Source organism: Dunckerocampus dactyliophorus, chromosome 8 (genome assembly GCF_027744805.1).
Source record: "Dunckerocampus dactyliophorus isolate RoL2022-P2 chromosome 8, RoL_Ddac_1.1, whole genome shotgun sequence".
Classification (NCBI taxonomy): Eukaryota; Metazoa; Chordata; class Actinopteri; order Syngnathiformes; family Syngnathidae; genus Dunckerocampus; species Dunckerocampus dactyliophorus.
In genome coordinates this window covers 32426500-32443787 of record NC_072826.1, presented here as the reverse complement: position 1 = coordinate 32443787, position 17288 = coordinate 32426500, and the positions used below count along the sequence as shown (strand labels likewise).

The 17288-nt window shown below is 42.8% G+C and overlaps 2 protein-coding genes across 23 annotated transcripts in view; one reads left to right on the top strand and one right to left on the bottom strand.

Moving 5' to 3' along the window:
- LOC129185833 (transcription initiation factor TFIID subunit 4-like) overlaps positions 1-12614 on the bottom strand; it is a 30967-nt gene extending 18353 nt beyond the window's left edge. For 16 of the 20 annotated variants that reach the window (XM_054783348.1, XM_054783333.1, XM_054783338.1 and 13 more), the window contains exons 1-12: positions 12156-12613; positions 11172-11953; positions 10350-10483; positions 9661-9780; positions 9149-9232; positions 8906-9028; positions 8727-8816; positions 8418-8630; positions 8201-8342; positions 7999-8101; positions 6140-6309; positions 5935-6065 (exon numbers count right to left, since the gene is read on the bottom strand). In XM_054783348.1, the coding sequence (XP_054639323.1) occupies positions 5935-6065; positions 6140-6309; positions 7999-8101; positions 8201-8342; positions 8418-8630; positions 8727-8816; positions 8906-9028; positions 9149-9232; positions 9661-9780; positions 10350-10483; positions 11172-11712 (1851 nt within the window). In that variant the 5' untranslated portion in view covers positions 11713-11953; positions 12156-12613. Of the gene's footprint in view, positions 1-5934; positions 6066-6139; positions 6310-7998; positions 8102-8200; positions 8343-8417; positions 8631-8726; positions 8817-8905; positions 9029-9148; positions 9233-9660; positions 9781-10349; positions 10484-11171; positions 11954-12155 lie in introns of all 20 variants that reach the window. The other 4 variants (XM_054783353.1, XM_054783351.1, XM_054783345.1 and 1 more) reach the window with 4 other exon arrangements.
- On the top strand, positions 11799-15564 carry LOC129185836 (protein LSM14 homolog B-like). Of its 3 annotated transcripts, XM_054783360.1 has the most exons (7): positions 11803-13321; positions 13402-13565; positions 13635-13764; positions 13839-14021; positions 14594-14737; positions 14808-14934; positions 15010-15564. In XM_054783360.1, the coding sequence occupies exons 1-7, from the start codon at positions 13195-13197 to the stop codon at positions 15164-15166; spliced, it is 1032 nt and encodes a 343-aa protein (XP_054639335.1). In that variant the 5' UTR covers positions 11803-13194; the 3' UTR covers positions 15167-15564. The 3 variants fall into 3 exon arrangements, with proteins under 3 accessions (XP_054639334.1, XP_054639331.1, XP_054639335.1); XM_054783359.1 differs by having other exon boundaries at positions 11799-13321; positions 13402-13764; positions 14597-14737; XM_054783356.1 differs by having other exon boundaries at positions 11802-13321; positions 13402-13764.
- Positions 15565-17288: the final 1724 nt, after the last annotated feature.

The following is a 17288-nucleotide window of genomic DNA, read 5'->3' as shown; positions in this document are numbered from 1 at the left end:
ACACTACCAACGTATAATGCAGAATATTAACCAACTACTACATCAGCTATAAGTATGTACTTTCCAGCAGGTTACAAAAACTCTACACCAAAGCACGCTGGGAAACAGGAAGTGCTCTCGGTGACTACACTGTGTAGACCGTCTCCGTTAAGAAAAAAAACACTTCAATAAAACCTTCAATAAAACCACACACCGTTATGTAATGCATTGTTAATCTATTGTGGGGGGGTCATATCTGAGCTGTGTAAAATAATGGATATGACCGACTGCACGACTTGCGTGACTTTAGATGGTAGCCATCTTTTTACGTCATTTGTGCTTGAACACTACTTCACTGCACACGCAGCAGCAGACTGTTACACCCACGGTGTAAGAAGGAGAGGTTCCGCAGGTCCTTCATACCGACCGCTATCAGGCTCTACAACACCTGAACCATTTTGTATTCACTATGTCACTATGCATTCTTTACTTGTGTATCTTGCTTGCTGCTGTAACAAGTGAATTTCCCTGCTGTGGGATTAATTAGTACTACTATTAAAAGTACTACTACTACTACTACTACGCTATGGCAGTTCAGGAGGGACACTGCAGGCATCAGCACTTCTTCCACACACAATATATGACAAGCTGGACCACAGCTGAGTGGGCTAAAATGCAATGTATGTTCTAACATGTATGTTCTTCAACACCTATTCTTTCTTCTACTGCGGTTTGTGACTGCTACTGTCTAACATTTCCCCAAATGTTGGCTTTCCAACCGTGTTGAAGGCTTACATTTCTTTTGCAATGCAGCTAGCGACAATGTGAACACGCACGATTTTGCGCTGTTTCGTTTAATAATTATTCCGCCGATCAAACGCCTCTGTGAGCGTTGACTGTCGGGAGGGTGGCTCTGATACACATCCACACTGGAACTGTGACATTCGTCTTAGAAACGATTACTTTTGTGCCTTCATTCACATTTGCGTCTGCTTGCTAACTGCTAGCAGTCCGTATCTGTAGCACTGATCTGTATGTTATATCTGGATAGCTCATACGTCGCACGCCGGAGTGCAAGCCGCTGAAGCCAAACAGACGCCATCTTACTACTCACATCGCGACTACATTGGCACAGCGTACATAGTGTACAAAGCAGATGAAGAGGCTAACAGAACATCTATATTTGACATTAAAAAGCGGGGAGATTCTCCCATTCCTTGTAACGCAACCTTGGTCCCTTAAAAACCATTTGATACGTTATTCTCTATCTTTTGGCTATATTAAATGTACTTTCCCCCCTTCCAATTCTCATTGCCTTTGGGACAAAATTCTACTGTGCACCCTGGCTCAGCACGCCCCTATAGCAATGATAGTTTTACTCCTCTAGAAAGAGATTTTCATTTGAACTGCATATCCCATCCCTTTTTTCCACTAAAATCCATGGTCATGATCCTTTACTTTTTATTCTTACTGTCATACAATTCACTATGCTCTCATCTGTACAAAATATGAATCATAAAAGAGACAAGTTTTTAAATCATTTCACATTTTGTTGATTTTTATTTTTTTTAGTTTGTGTTATGAAATAGAAATAACCTCTTTTCTGATATAGAAATATATTTGAACAAAAAAACACAGGAATAATATGTGATAACCATAATGTGTATTAACCATAAACACACACACACACACACACACACACACACACACACAGAACAAAACAACACTGAAACAAAACCATATGCTTTGGGTAAAACAATACGTTGTTAGCAATCTCAAACATACCGGTATGCATGTTCAGTAATATTATTTTCCAGAACATATAATATGAATGAATCCTTTTACGTCAGTCATTCAGCAGCAAAAAAAAAATAAAAAGTTTATCATCCAAATGAAGGGTCATGCCGGGTCAATTGTATGCAAACGGGCTTGCTAACTGCACTGTATACAATGCCTGGTAAGCATCATGGAAGCACTGAGATTCTCCCATTCCTTCAAGTAAGGCAACCTTCCTCCCTTAAAAAAAATACCTTATAATGCGCAACGCCATGTGTGTGTACCAAGTTCCAAAATATGCAAGTGTTGCTGTGTGACTTTTATGAGCCCTCCGCTCGACTGTGAGCGTCTCCTGCCGACACGCTTCTTGTAAAGAGGAAAGGGACGTGGACGTGACTGAGGACGCTAAAGGCACGCCCCAGTAGTTAGATAAGTATATTTTATGAAATGGCGCCATCTATCTAACCCTAACCCTAACCCTAACTACTACTACATCACCAACATGGACGACGTGCCACTCACTTTCCACATCCTGCTGAAACACACTGTAGAGAAGCAATACAGCAATACACACAACGGGACACGAGAAGTCGTCTTTTACTGTTGTGCTTGGTTGCCATGGTAATGGACAGAAAGTGCTACCTGCGGTAGACGCTGACTCCGCCTAAAGAAAAGTTTCCAGCCGGAACAAAGGGGCTGGGAGGACGATGAGAAAATGACTGAGTGATGTGTACGGAAAGAGATTGGATGTTTTTTTCACACGCGTCACCACAAATGAAGCAAATGAACTTGGAGCTAAACATCATTCCGGGAGGCTTGACGAGGGAACTCCAACCACTGGACATCGGTGTAAACACGGCGTTTAAATTGAAGTCGCGAGCAGTGTGAGAGCGATGGATGACAGCTAGCGAACACAACTTCACTAACACTGAGAAGTAGTGCCGTACGACTTTCGCCACAATTTGTGAATGGATGTAAACACGGCGTTTAAAGTGAAGTTGCGAGCGGCGTGGGAGAGATGGATGACAGCTAGCGAACACAGCTTCACTAATGGATTGTGGATGCTTGGGCTAACGTGTCTGATGCACTGTTGTTGGAGCTTTCACAAAAGCCAGCATCATTTCTGAGGCGCCGCACGGCAACGAGACTGACTGACAATGACGACAGGGAACCTGGCGTGTTTCATGGAGAACTTGCCCCTCTGTTCATTTGGGATATAGGAGATGAGGACTTTGATGGATTTGTGGATGACGATTGATCAAAAATAACGTGAGTACATTGGTAAATACTTCAATAAAGTACAACCCAACTCAGTTTTACTCTCGCTGGCTTTTTAAAAACATACAATAGCATGCATGCTAGCGTATTGTAGCGTCGCTGGGAGCACTTCCTGTTCCCCAGCGTGCTTTTCGGTAGTGTTTTGGTGCACATGCTCTTAAAGTTACATGTTTGAGCTACATAGTTGTTACGTCTGTGTAGGCTCTCAGTCGTACAGGAGTTGTCCATCGAGGGAAAGGCTTCTTGAGACGTCATCTGTACTTCTGTGAAGAAGGTGTCGTTCATACCCAACTACAGGGAGCTACACTTCCCTTTGATCGGAGGTGCTAATGGCAGGAGAGGATTAGACCACTACTCCGCCCAGTCTTAGTGTAAGGAACCAATAGGAGGAGGGTGTTGGCACACCAATTCCGCCCACTCTTACTGTATTTAAGGCCTAGGCTACCAGCACTTGTTAGTTCGCTGACGAAGCTCTTCGGATGAGGAGCGAAACGTCCGACACCTTCTTCACAGAAGTACAGATGACGTCTCAAGAAGCCTTTCCCTTGATACATAGTTGTTAGTTATTGTTCTGCAAAAGTAGCAGTAGTGTCTTGCCTGTTTTTGCGTTGCTTTGTGATATTTTTAGTTGTGCACCATGACTGAGACTGTTATGTTGAGTGATGACCATTCTGATTTCAAGTGGCTCTGATAAACTGAATGATGCTCTTAATCTATCTAAAGAATTAAAGCGTTGTCGCTCCCTCACTGACTTCTGAGCGTCACTGTTTGTTTTAGCATGCATACCTGTGCCCAATAGTACGGTGCACCTTGTATATGTGTTACATACAAAAATAGCACCTGTAACTGAGATGCGCTTTATGGTTGTGAAAATACAAGTACGTACATTTCCTCTTAGCTATTATAGAGCTATATAAATGTATCAATTCTGGACATACATTTAATCAGAGGAATTTTACACGATCGAAAATATCTGAGAGATGGACAGTGCAAAACCCTTAAATGATCAATCATAAATCTACATTTCAATCATACCTACACGTGAAATGTTCGTCCACAGCCTTTGAACTGGCGATTTCGGCAGTTAATAGCTGCACATGCAGGCATCTTAAGTCAAAATTTGTGTCCAATCCGAATTAATAAAATAAGTTCACCACGAATGCAAAAGCTTGTCGAGAAGTGTTTCTTGCGAGTAGCAATATGGTGGCCGTTTGCCTTCACAAGTCATCGCCAATGAGCTATCCAGATATATAATACAGATCAGTGATCCGTAGCCCCCGCCTCCACTACTGGGACGAAGAGGCTAAATAAATGAGATGATGCTCACTCTCTTCTGTGTTCGTTCATATAGAGCCAATGCGCAGACACGTGCAGAGTGAACCCTCTTGTCACCACAGAGACTCCAACACATGGAGCAGACGCGCATACGCGTACATGTCCATTTATCCGGGGCTCATAATTATCCACCTGTTTTTTTATCGTTCGATAAATCGGTTTGTCCATTATTGTGACAGGAATAACTGATATTTAAAAAAATATATTAAAACATACAAATGTTATCCAAATGTCGTGTCTTTTTATCTTTATGGTATTTTGGGATATGCAAGTTGAACAGAATAGTAAAAAAATAAAAGTAAAAAAATAAAAATGATCGCAGTAAAACAAGCAACAATAGAGAGCATAGGAAATGTGCATAAAACCCACACAATTCAAGAAGAAGTTGATAAATGATATACAATTGTGGCGACGTCAGTTAATTTGCCATGCAAGAGTCGTGCATGAATTGAGCAAAATTAAGTTAGTGTAACGCAGTGATTCTCAAATAGTGGGGGCACGGTGAACTGTCAGGGGGGCGTAAGGGCAGGGAATACCTTTCAGTGTTCGTGCAGACCTGCCAACACGTACAAATTTGTCGTACTCAACATGCAATTTGACTCTTGAATACGCCTGTGTGCTTTACCGCTTTCCATTGTGTTGCATTTTCCTGATTTCCGTTTCGAATTCAGTCTGGACATTACAGATAAACAAACCACATATCAGTTTCTCAATCGTATTTCAAATTGAGGGGGCGTGAAAACATTTCTGTCCCCCAGAGTGTGGCATGACAAAAAAATAATTGCGAACCACTGGTGTAACGACACGCTTGTGTTGTAATGTTGATGTTTAGAATTCCGGTGTTTGTGAATGCACTTTGTCATGAGCGTGACTGATGAATAACGAGGAAGTGTTGTGTTGCTGGTGTGGACAGCGACAGAGAAGTGTGTGTGTGAGTTTGGAACTGCGCACTGCTGTCTTAAGGTTGCCAATAAAGTTTAAAAAGATGTCAGACTGTATGTCTCTGTCGGACACCACATTACTTACAATCACAATAGTATCACCTTCAAGCAGGTGGCTGAGTCTGCCGTAATTAAGCACCAAAATGAGGCACCAATAGCTACTTAGTTTTTCGGTCTGGTTACTACCCTTTATCGACACTGGTGCCAATATGATACCCAGTTTTGGTACGGTACCTTAGATTGGTCACCGATCAATCACAGTGCACGTATAGACAAACAACCATTCACACTCACATTGATGGGCAATTTAGAGTCTCCAGTTGTCCTAAAATGCATGTTTGAATGTGGGAGGAAACCGGAGCAAAGAAATACTCTAAACCCAAAGGATTACAACCCAGGACTGTAAGGCAGATGTGCTAACCACACTGCCACCGGCTAGCCCAGTTAGAATACCATATGTAAAAAAAAAAATAAATATAAAAAAAAACATGAATAAAAATGTTTCGTTTGAACAAGAACTTCAATGTTTCACAACTGTAATAATGTGATGGCAACATAACGCCAATTCAAAAAATTCATAGGGGAGCAGGGACCAACTATGAATGCAATGAAGCTATGAACAAACCTTGAAATTGCAGTTTTTCTGCTGGGCCACAAGTGAAACCCTTTCCACCAGATCACGCAGTCGCTGCTGAGTAGCGTGTGAGACAAAATTGATCACCTCTGCACTGAAATCTGTCACTCCAAACCCGCGACCTGGAGCGGAAACAGTTACATTACACTCTGAACATCATTAGGAACATATTAGTATGAGCACATCAATATCTCACCAATCTCCAGCATTCTCCTCTGCAACAGGGCACAGGAAATAAAAGCCTCATCCTTACAGGAATGTGTCACTACTCCCACAAGTCCTGAATTGGTTGCTAGGATGTTGGCACTTTCCTCAGATAGATTTACTCCAGCCATGGAGGCTACATCATTGATGTCATCGTCATCTCTGTGAAAACACATGCAGACTGACGAATGCACGTCCACATCTTCCAGGTTGGAAAAACCCTGATGCTTCAACAACACACACGTTAGATCAAGAAAGAAAGTGGGTTGTAAATATCGAACCACCACCGTGACATTCTCCCATGAGTTGATGCCTCAATGGTTTCAGTACATTTGCAGCAGATGTTTCCTGCTTTTGAACTGATCATCACCACATATGAACTGTATAGATCAGCCATCACCACATGGCGGACGTCGGTCCGGATCCGGAACCAGTGTTGGTCCTTTACGGACCCGAGACCAGTGGAAGTAAATGGGAAGTATACTAACATGTAACCATGCTCGCAGACCGATCACAGCGACAGTGTGGGGGCGTAATTGCTTCAGTTATTACGGTTAAATAACAGCAACTGCAGTGACGTCACTCAAAATGAGCCAATAAAATGGTTTGTTTACTTGCCAAGCCAATGAGAGCAATGGTTTTCTCAAAAGAACAGTTGATGGAGAAAAGCCAACATTTAAAAGTGAAAAGGACGGAGGGATATATGCTCATTCTTCCAGAATCCAGTGCCAAAGCACTGAGTCTCATACCCTCTGAAACTGTAGCGCTGGTCAAAAGCGGAAATGTGAGGCGACAACCTGACAAACCCAGGTAATTCGAGGGCAAGTAACCACCAAAGTCTGATGTGAGAGTGCGGACCATTACGGAGGCCAGTATAAAAAAAATCTACGAGTGTCATAACACATGACTTTACAGCAAAGTGAAATGAGTGTTCACTTAGGATTGGATGCATATAAAAAAAAAAAAAAAAGGATTGGATGCATATTGGAGCAAAATAAAACATCTTTCACTGACGGGACAGATGTGAAGGAGTAAACAAAGGTAAACAAAAAGAGGCAATGTCAGTTACAACAATAAGAAGAAAATGTGAAACTTTAATAGGAGGACGTACTGCTGCACCTTTTCTGTTAAGAGAGACACATTTTTGGAAAATATTTTTTCAGAGAAAGCGGTGCAGTTTTATTTAACCTAAAAATAAGCCTCTTGTGTTCATTCATTGTCAGTACAGTCAAACTTTTTATTATGTGAAATTTGGTCCTGTTTTCTCTTAAATGTAATTTAGGTGCCAAAATAATTTTGTGCTGCAGGGTGATGTGCAGGCTTTCATTAAATTTGATATTCATACAAGCTTGTCTAGTTGATGCAATTTAAGGCAAAATAAGGTTTGGACCTTTGCTGTGAAAAGAACTGCCTAAACGGAACTTACTCAATTTCAACTGAAGAGTTCTGGTATTGATGTTTTTTTTACAAGAATCAGTGTGCTGCTGCATGATTAGATTTCTTTTATTCATACGTATTTTGTTTTGTTCAGCTTGTGCATTTGAAAGGGAATCTCAGGTTCCGCTGAATTTTGGTACCCCTTTGGTACCACTTCGCTTTAATTCTTTTGTTTAAATAAAGCAGAGAAGCGTTAAGATATCTTAGACATGTAATTATGGGGGAAAATGTTTATTTTTCCTATGATATAAAAGTAAGCAACCGTTTATTTTGGATGTGTGACATTTGATGTGCTATTATAATATCATTTTGATTTGTTTGAATATCTGGAGCGCTGCCAACGACAACAATAACCTGAAGTACCATTATTCAATCAACCTGCATTTCTTTGATGAAATTGCAAGACACTCATACTTGAAAGTACTGCCTGCTTCTTTTAGCCTGTTCTTTTGAGCTAGAGCCAGGACTGCAGCCGAGCTTTGCCTACAAACAGGTGACCCCTCTGATGTCACAGGAACTGCAGAGACAGAGCAGACAGTCTCCATCAACAACAGAAGCTACTTGATGGAGGAAACGCATATACACACTCGGCAAGAGGTGACTTCAATGTCCTTACATTGCTGCAGCTCTTTAAGCTGGACCTGTGGCTGTCCCAGCACGATGCGACCAGGGACCTGATTCCTGAGATTCACCGTGGAGGACACTGCTAAGGGGACCTGAGATCTCAGCATTGCTCTCTGATGCTGAGGCTGGAGAACCTACAGAGGGTTAGGATTACGATGACTTCAAAAGTCATTGCACAATTAAGTTTATATCATGTGGCAGATATTTACAAGTGACGGAGTCTGTCTGGACTTGCTAACATTTGTCTGAAGCTGTGGTCTGTTGACTTGAGCCGTGAGCCGAGGAGCATGGCTGCTCAGGACCACTGTGGTGGGGCTTGGTGAGGTGGACAAGACAGGACCAGATGCTGGCTGGGGAAGCTGACTCTGCTGGATGAAGGCAGCTGAGTCGGGGGTAAGTTGCCTCAAGGCAGGAAGATTTTTCTGCAGACAAATGGGCAAACATTGCTACCTACAATCCCCCAAATCTAGTTCTAGAAAATGTATGGACATTTGCTGACAATGAAGACAGATGCGTACCTCAAGGAAAGGCACGAGGTAAGGTTGTGGTGAGGAGTTAAGCTCTTTATATAGTCTGCTGGTGAATTCCTCAGCTTCCAGTTTATTCTCCTGACCAAACATAACGACAAAGACAAATTACCGCACAGAACAATGACATGTTAATACCGTAAACAGCTCCTAGTGGGCTTGTCACTCACCAGCAGGTCTTTAACCAGCTGTTTCACACTGGCTGCAGCCTCAGTTGACCGCTTGCCAGTGCAAGTCAGCTTGATCAGTGTAGACAAGAAGTTCCTACATTTGTTCACATTCTCCATTGTCTCCTGATAGGAGTAAAGGACGCATTTAGATTCTGTTTGACTTTGTTTTGCAGAAAGACACATTTGTGAGACATCGCACAACATACATGTGATGTATTTCCATTTGCCAGACACATGACTCACTTTACTCATTGTAACTGATGTAACTGTGTTCCCAGCTTTTTGAATCCTCTGGGTTATTCCGGGTACTGCCGTCCCCACTGAACTCTGCAGTAAAGAGAGGGAGAGAGCAGGAATGATCATAATCGTCATATCGACTTGTGTCATTTTGGAAAAATAGGGTATCCAAACTTACTGTATAACCACAGCAGTGCTGTCCCTTATTTGTTTACTTAATCAATTTTCATCATCTTCTAATGTCTTTATCAGAAGACATAAACAAGTATGTCAAACGCATGCAGGCTTTTGCATGACCATAACATTCCATGACTTTATAAGGAAGAAAATTGCACGCACTATACAGTATTTGCTAACGTGATAGCATAGGGACACTGTTACACATTAACTAGTGCTGTATACACCACAAAAAAAACTTGATTTAGGTTGATAGATGCGACAAATATTTACATTTTGTGATGAAATTCCAGGACCACTAAATAAGCCTACGGGGCACTGGAACATTCACATGAGCTTACCTGAAGGCTAAGAGGTCTATGAAGAGTGGTGGTGGCGGGCAGTGTTGTCGGAGTAGGACAGCCCTGCCGGATAATGGTGGTGGGAGCTGTTTGTCTGCTGATGATGGGATTTCCAGGAGCCTATTAAAAGGCAGAAATAGAAACATTTTACACTAAAAACTTCCCCATCAAAGCATGCTCTCACTGGCCACCGAAACTTAAGTACATCTGCACAACCCAATTAGATCCATTACGTGAGTTTTAGCAAAAACTACGCCTTGACAAAGACAATGATAATATTGATTTAACAATAATGTAGCATTTTTGTGGTTAGCGTTGACAGTGGTGTGGAAATGTGCTGTATGAAGACGTCTTTGTCATATTTTGGTCATTCTATGGGAGCCATAATAAGAGACACTGGTCAGCATGATGCAGTACATTTCTACAAAACTGGATACTACAACCACAATATTAACGATGTGATGAAGGAATAACACTCTATAGATCAATAAATATCAAAATTGATCAGGATCAATATATCAATAACAACTGTGCAATATTATATTCAAAAATAGTTGACATCGCTCTTATATTACATGTCATTAGATAAAGGTTTACCAAATAAGTAACACATACAAATCTATTTAATATGCCAAATTGAGCTTTAAGGCACAAATGGCCCTATGGACTCTCCTGGTGTAAAATATCACCTGGCCTGGAGACATGTTTGTTGGTGTAGCAGTCCGGGGCGCCATGCATCCTTGAGCCTGTGCCTGCATCTGGGCCAGAGCCTGCTGCGGAATCATCAACAACTGGCCACTCTCACTGCGTACAAGCACCATCCCTGCAGCATGTTAGAGAATGTATGAAGACAGGACTTACTAAATTCAAGAGGAACCTATACGCTGTGAAGTTCATTTGGCAAATCAATTTAATTTTGTCTCATAAGGAATTATACACTACTTACAAAAAGTTAGGGATGTTCGGCTTTTGGGTGAAATTTGAGGATGAACCTAAGATGCCCCATAATGTTTTACAGGTCAACTTAACTTAAACCTTCTCTCAACTTTTGCTGGTACATGTCCAACTGTTCTATGCTTCAGCTCTTTTTGCACAGCAAGCAGCTGAAGATCAAATGTGACATCTGAATGTTTTCATTTTCACAGATAAATGGAACAGTCTCCCTGTATCTCTGCTGCGACCTGCTGATGACACTAAGTTCCGTGGCCATCCCCCTCTACTGTTCGAGCCTCACAATAGTGAGGTGATCAATTATTAGGCGCTGTCTTGGTCTCGTGATGCGAACAGCAGGAAATGTATTGCTATGGTATGTATTTGTGAGTGTCGCTACTCAGTTCCTTGCTACAGAACAAACTAACAGTACTGAAACAAAAAAGTACTGAAAAGTTAGACATGAGTACTGAAAGGTTTAGAGAAAGTCAAAGTAAGTTCGCCTACAGGTTAAAGTGCATATTAGACTCATCCTGGAATTTGTGTGAGTAGAGTGTGCAAAATATGCATGGGACACTCACCGGGGGGCAGTTGGATGTTATGTATACTAGGTTGACCCGTGGATGCCAGAGGGAGCCTGGGCGACAGTATCTGTTGCTGAAATGTTTGTATCCCACCTGAACCAGCAGCTCTAGGGGCATCAGAAGTGACGGCCTGCTGCTGTGGAGCCTGTGTGGTGGCGGGCTCTTCCTTGATCATGCGCGCCACCGAGTTGAACGACTGAGTACCTGTCTGGCTAGTTGTCTTGGCAACCACCAAGGGTTTCTCGTCATTGTTCCCATTTAAAGTTGGACCCGATTGCACGGTGTGCGTAGGAGGCCGAACGAGAGTCACGGTGGCTCCTGTCACCGTTGGAGTTGAGGTGATAACGCCCTGCGAGAGGGGGAGAGGAGTCTGGTTGACAGTGGGGGCCATGATGGCAGTGTTCGGCCCCTTGGACAAAAGGGGTCCAGCGCTACTGACAGTTGTGACAGATGTCATGGGGCAGCTGCTGCTGCTGCTACAACTTGTCGCTGTCGTCCCCGCAGGAGGAACAGCGCTTCCTGAACTGTCACAGTTCATACTTGGTGGTCGAAAAGTCCGCGCAGAGTCTGCGCCCACTTCCTCTTAACGAGTGAGGGAGATAAGTCACAGCAACCCTGATAATGAGTGTTTTGTCAGCGTTGTGTCCCGTGGTAAAGTCCGTCGACTAACCATGGCGGCGTCGTTATGTAGAGACCCCATTCACTTAACTTTACAAGGAAGAAAGTGACGGGGCTACGCTTTGATACATCTACTCATCCCCCTGTCAGCTCGTTCCTTCCTGCACAAGGAAAGCAACAAAGTGTTAGGCGTTACAGCGTACCTGTCTAGCTACCTTCCTGACCAAGTCCCAGCTGAATGTTTCACCGCTTAATAATGTAATAACAAAGTTTCTCCTGCCTTCCCCAGTGTTTATTGTGAGACGACAACAGCAATGGTGAGTCTACAAAGCGTACAACATGACAAACTACGGCTTTATTCACCTCTGTATGTAATTTAAGATCATCCAGCAGACGAGGGACAGCCGCCATCTTTACTCTCCCGCGAGCTAGCGAGAAGTGACTACTCTGGAGGTACTCACCAAGTGATTTGCGCATGCGCTACAAGACTAGGCATCCTTGGCTGGGGCAATTGTCTGTTGCTGTGATTGGTTGTTCCGCAGTGTATAAGGCGGTCCTAATAGCTTCAACTGTAATTCCAGAGGATTTGCTACCGGCTGTAAACACCGCTGTTGCGTTCCGAGCGTTTTCGTCAAATAATGCGTCGTAGACCGCCTGCTCCACATTTACAATTGCTCACTGTGACACTTAGTAAGTTGTCACTATGTTTTACAGAAGATGAACGCTCCCTTGTCCGGATTAAAAGCACGATAAGGTCGCGGTGCAAAGATGGCTGCACTGCTGTTGCAAAAAGTGAAGTTGCTGTTGTGAAGAGGCGGAGTGGGCGTCACACCCGCCCTGCAGAGGAAACACGGCTGTCAGTCTCGAGTGTGCGCGTGTGTGCCACACCAAACTACATAACCGAAGACATTTCTTGTGCACGATAAACGTAAACTGATGGTTGTGCATTTTATCGAGAATCCACGCCTGTTTGAAATTAGGCTGTTGAGAAAATAACGTCATAAAGCGTCACAGTACAGTATCCCTGTTGTGTGACTTAAATGTGAGGGAATTAATCACAACAATGCGCATCACTTCCTTAAAAAGTAAGGACAGTTGTTATCGATACGTGTGCTGCCCATAGTGTTTGCTCATAGAGTATCTTAACTGCCTGTCGCGCCTTATAAGCTGTATTTATTTAGTTTTGAAACAAAGGTTGGATGTTCTCTATTTCGCTCAGCTGTCCCGCTTATCGACACATCGGGGTGCGATGTTGAAAGAAACTAACCCCCGTCCGAGTGACGTCACTGTCGCTCTTATAAATCACACAGGTGCGTTTAATAGTGCACGTTGCTGCTGATAAATTTCTGATGAGAAGTCCGGCTACCTCTTTCGGTCTTTGTTTGCTTAAACTACTGGAAGCATGAGTGCCAGAGGTGGAACTCCTTACATTGGCAGCAAAATAAGTTTGATATCGAAAGCACAGATTCGTTATGAAGGTATATTGTCCTCTGTGGACACCGATAGGTCCACTGTTGCTTTAGCCAAAGGTAAGTTTGCATGCTGCGTCTTAAATTGTATCCTGTTCCAGTCACTGCAATCCTCTGGTTGTACATTTCATTTTAACCAGTTAAGGCATATGGGACAGAGGACCGTCACACTGACAGCCCAGTGCCACCCAAAGATGAAATGTATGAATACATAATATTCCGGGGAAGTGACATAAAGGACATCACTGTGTCTGAGCCAGCAAAGCCACACCATGGGCTCCCTCGAGACCCTGCTATAGTACAGGTGTGTGTTTGGCTTTGTTTCTTTGTTGTGGTTGAACTGAAGAAATTGCTACACTTTTTGCTGTTTAAGTCCTCTCTCAGCAGCTCCTGCGGTGGATATCACCCACGCTGGAGCTCCTACAGAGATTACAATTACACTTACAATCAGCTGGCAGCCAGCTCTCTACTCAACCAGCAGTACAGTGCAGCCCTGGGTCTAGGTACAGCTTGTTCAGCCTCTGTGTGCTTACCAGTGTGTGTATGTGTGTCCTTCCCACAATTTGTCTTCTCACAGTTCCAGGATTCCATGGTATCCCCATCAGAAGAGCTCCCATGGTTGAACAAGCTGTTCAGACTGTACCGTCGGCCAGCAATGCTCAGAAAAACGGAAAATCCTCGACCCAGCCGCAGGTCAAACAGGCTGTTCGTCCATCCCGACAGTCTGGTTCCCAGGTTCAGAAAGAAAATGTACCCACGAGTAAGATTTCATGACTTCAAGTGTCTGTATGCAACTGGCTCCAAATCAGTTTTTTGAAAGCTCGTATGTTTTTCCACAATTACAAACTAAACTGCATAAAATCTCTATTTTCATTAGGCACAAATCACAGCTCTTGGTATTCACGTACATGTCCGTGGCGTGTACACGCACAGGCGGTCATCAATTCCTGTTACAACAGGCTTTACATGCAACTTGAGTAGCTAAACCTTGCCAAATCCCTATCATTTGCTAATAGAACTAATGTGTGTGCGTGTTATGCAGGGCATACTGTAGAGGGCAGGATGTAATGCTTGCAGAATATTTGAATGTTGGCGCCCCCTGGCACGTTCCGCACAGTCCTTTTCACATCCTACAATACAGTACGTCACTATCTGTGTTCCTATCCATTTACATACGTATTTGCTTTGAGAGCCTATTTTCTTTTTAGGTCAAACAGCATCCCGGCCAAGTACAGACAAGACACAAGGCCAAAGCACCGATACTCTGAAACAAAGTATTGTTAAATGACACACATTGGCCGTCTGATTCATTTGTTTTTGCTCTTGTTCCAGAAGGAAGTCGCAGGTCCAGGAACCGGAGCAGAGGCCAGCTTCTCGTAAAAAACTCCAAGTCCACAACTTTGAAGTTTGAGTCCGATTTTGATTTTGAAACTGCAAATGCTCAGTTTAAAGACGATCTCACGAAGGAGGTTGTAGGTATGTTTATCGCAAATGTGGATAACTTGGTGATGTTTAGGTAAACCTAATGTTGATCAATTTGCTGCAGTTGGGAAGGCGAACTCTGGGGTGGCCCCTAACAGCCAGTGTACACAGGAGGAGGAGACTCTTGGTGAAAAGTACTACGACAAGAGTAAGGGCTTCTTTGACAACGTCTCCTCAGACATGAAGCCCAGGTGATGCTGCAGTCGTTACTTGTTTTGTCCTGGTTTCTTCAAGATGGCTTAGTAAGGGTTTGTGTGCATTCTCAGGAGGACAACATGGGCTGAGGAGAAAAAATTAAACATGGAGACTTTTGGAGTACCAGGCCGCTTCCTGAAGGGCAGAGGATTCCGGGGGCGGGCTCGCAGAGGGCAAAGCATGGCTGAGCAGAGACCCCTCCCAAAAATTGTGGGTGGGAGAGTATAAATTTTGTTTGGTTTTCTTTGTAAATAGATTGTAATTTTCTACTTAATTGCCTCCCCTTTTTCAATTTGAAGCACTCAATGTTTTTGTTTCACAAGCCTGCATTTATGGGAGTGTCCATTTTGTCTGATCTATAAGGGGGGAGAGAGATTTAGTTTTAATCCAGCAGCTGTAGACCAAGTGAATGTATACATTTGTAGTTTAGCATGCAGTGGAAGACTTGTCCTCGAACAGCACATCAGACATGCAATTTAATTTGGTTGCTGTAGTTCTGGATGTTCTGCTTGACTGTCCACATGTAAATCCAAACTGGTCTTGAAGATTATTTGTACTTTTATTTTCTCCGACCTGTAATGTTTGTAAAAAAAAACTGAAGTAACAGTTGCTATTAAATAAGGTGGTTGATGGAAACTATCTTCTTGGTCTTTGTACTGCAAATGCCCACCAGAAGCAATAGCTGACATAACCTTTCACGTAAGTTACTACACAATGCCCCTTCCTATTCTGGCAGAAATGTCACTGAATCTAAACCTGGGGAAAATATCTTGCAGCACATCCACAAGACTATTTCTGAAAAATACCTGCTTTACATGGTGGATATGGTGAGAAACCACCAACAAATAGCAAATGGGACTGTCATTAATTCTTTTCACACGTGAATGAAGCCTGGGTTATGCTTCGGCATTGAGGTGCCACATTACGCTATGCTGGCTCACACCTCCCCCTCCAAATCCTACCTTGATGAACAATTGACATTCATAATAAAAGCGATTGTTAGATTAGGTACAGCTCCAGAACCTTCCCTGTCTCCATTGCCATTGTTCGCTCTTGGCGACGGAAGTTAACAAGCTAAATGCATGGAAGCACAATTCAGGTTTAAGCCCTAAATATGTGTCACACACTTGAAATTAAAAGCATGTAAAACATAAAACGCATAGGTACTTGCCACTAATGAATGGTAACTAAATATGATCGATGGAAGTGATGGAGCCGCTAGCTAGCCTTTAGCCTGGTCGTCAGGCAAGGGCTACAACTACACTTCTAGCTGCTGTAGCACCGTGTCTATCTCTAAAGTGGCTGGCGGAAAAAAATAAAATGGTAAAAAAAAAACTTTAAATGCAGTTTTTGTCCTAAAACCCACAAATTTGCAGGGATGTGAAAGCTGAATTGCTAATAAGCAGCATATGTAGTGTGATGCAGCAAGCGGTTCTGGCACCTTGAAGTTTGAAATTCCAAACTCTCCATGCATGTCAGACATTTTTAGATTGTCAGCAGCCCATCATATGCGCCAAGCTCCTTCATCAGGGATGCTAGTGACAGCGTACTCCAGCTGACTGTCACTTGCTGTTATATTTGATTACATAACATTGCTAGGAGTATTGCAACAAGGATTAAGCCCGCACGTTCCCTTGAAATCCACCAGCAGCGCAAATGTTGAACGGCGCCCCAAAGGGGTCAAAGGCTGTGATGATGGTCAGTGAGACCACGGTCATTCAACACTTGAATGTTCCCTGACAAAAAACATATTATCATGAATCAGATGGGATCAAAATCTAACCCCTCCTGAGACAACAACACATTACTAAAGATAAGCAAAACATCTACTGTACAGTAGAACATGCCTGGTAAATAAATATTGTTGTCCTTGACTTGAAATAACCTTGCAAAGCAACGACTATAAAGGCACAGTTGACCTCACAATTGCTCCTCTGGATGAATGGACAAAAATTCCCATGAGCACTGCAAAATCTTCAGTCTTCCCAGAAAATGGCAGCAGTTATACTGTAGGTGCAAAGGAGCGGACCATCACCCATCCACACATCTGTCAATTTTCCTGTTCCTGTTGTAGGAAAAAAAAATTATTTACTGAGTGGGTAAATAATTATTACAAGTAGATTTTAGAATAACTGTTGGCATTGATGTTTATTGATTGAAATATTATTGAGTGCTGTAAAATAAGTACAGTATAGATACTGTATAACTGTTGAATCAATTAATCAATAATTTAGTGAATGATTACAAGTAGTTTATAGAAGTAATGCTTCATTAAATAATGAGCGGAGTAGATGAACATCTGTTTAGGTCTATCAAAGGTTAAATAGAAATCCTGTTGGCCACAGCTTTT

Bases quoted from the DNA above. Each gene is read 5' to 3' on its own strand.
- LOC129185836 (XM_054783356.1), top strand. From the start codon at position 13,195: ATGAGTGCCAGAGGTGGAACTCCTTACATTGGCAGCAAAATAAGTTTG. The intron at 13,322-13,401 runs GTAAGTTTGCAT...CATTTTAACCAG, and splicing joins CACTGTTGCTTTAGCCAAAG to TTAAGGCATATGGGACAGAG. The intron at 14,022-14,593 runs GTAAGATTTCAT...CTCTTGTTCCAG, and splicing joins GAAAGAAAATGTACCCACGA to AAGGAAGTCGCAGGTCCAGG.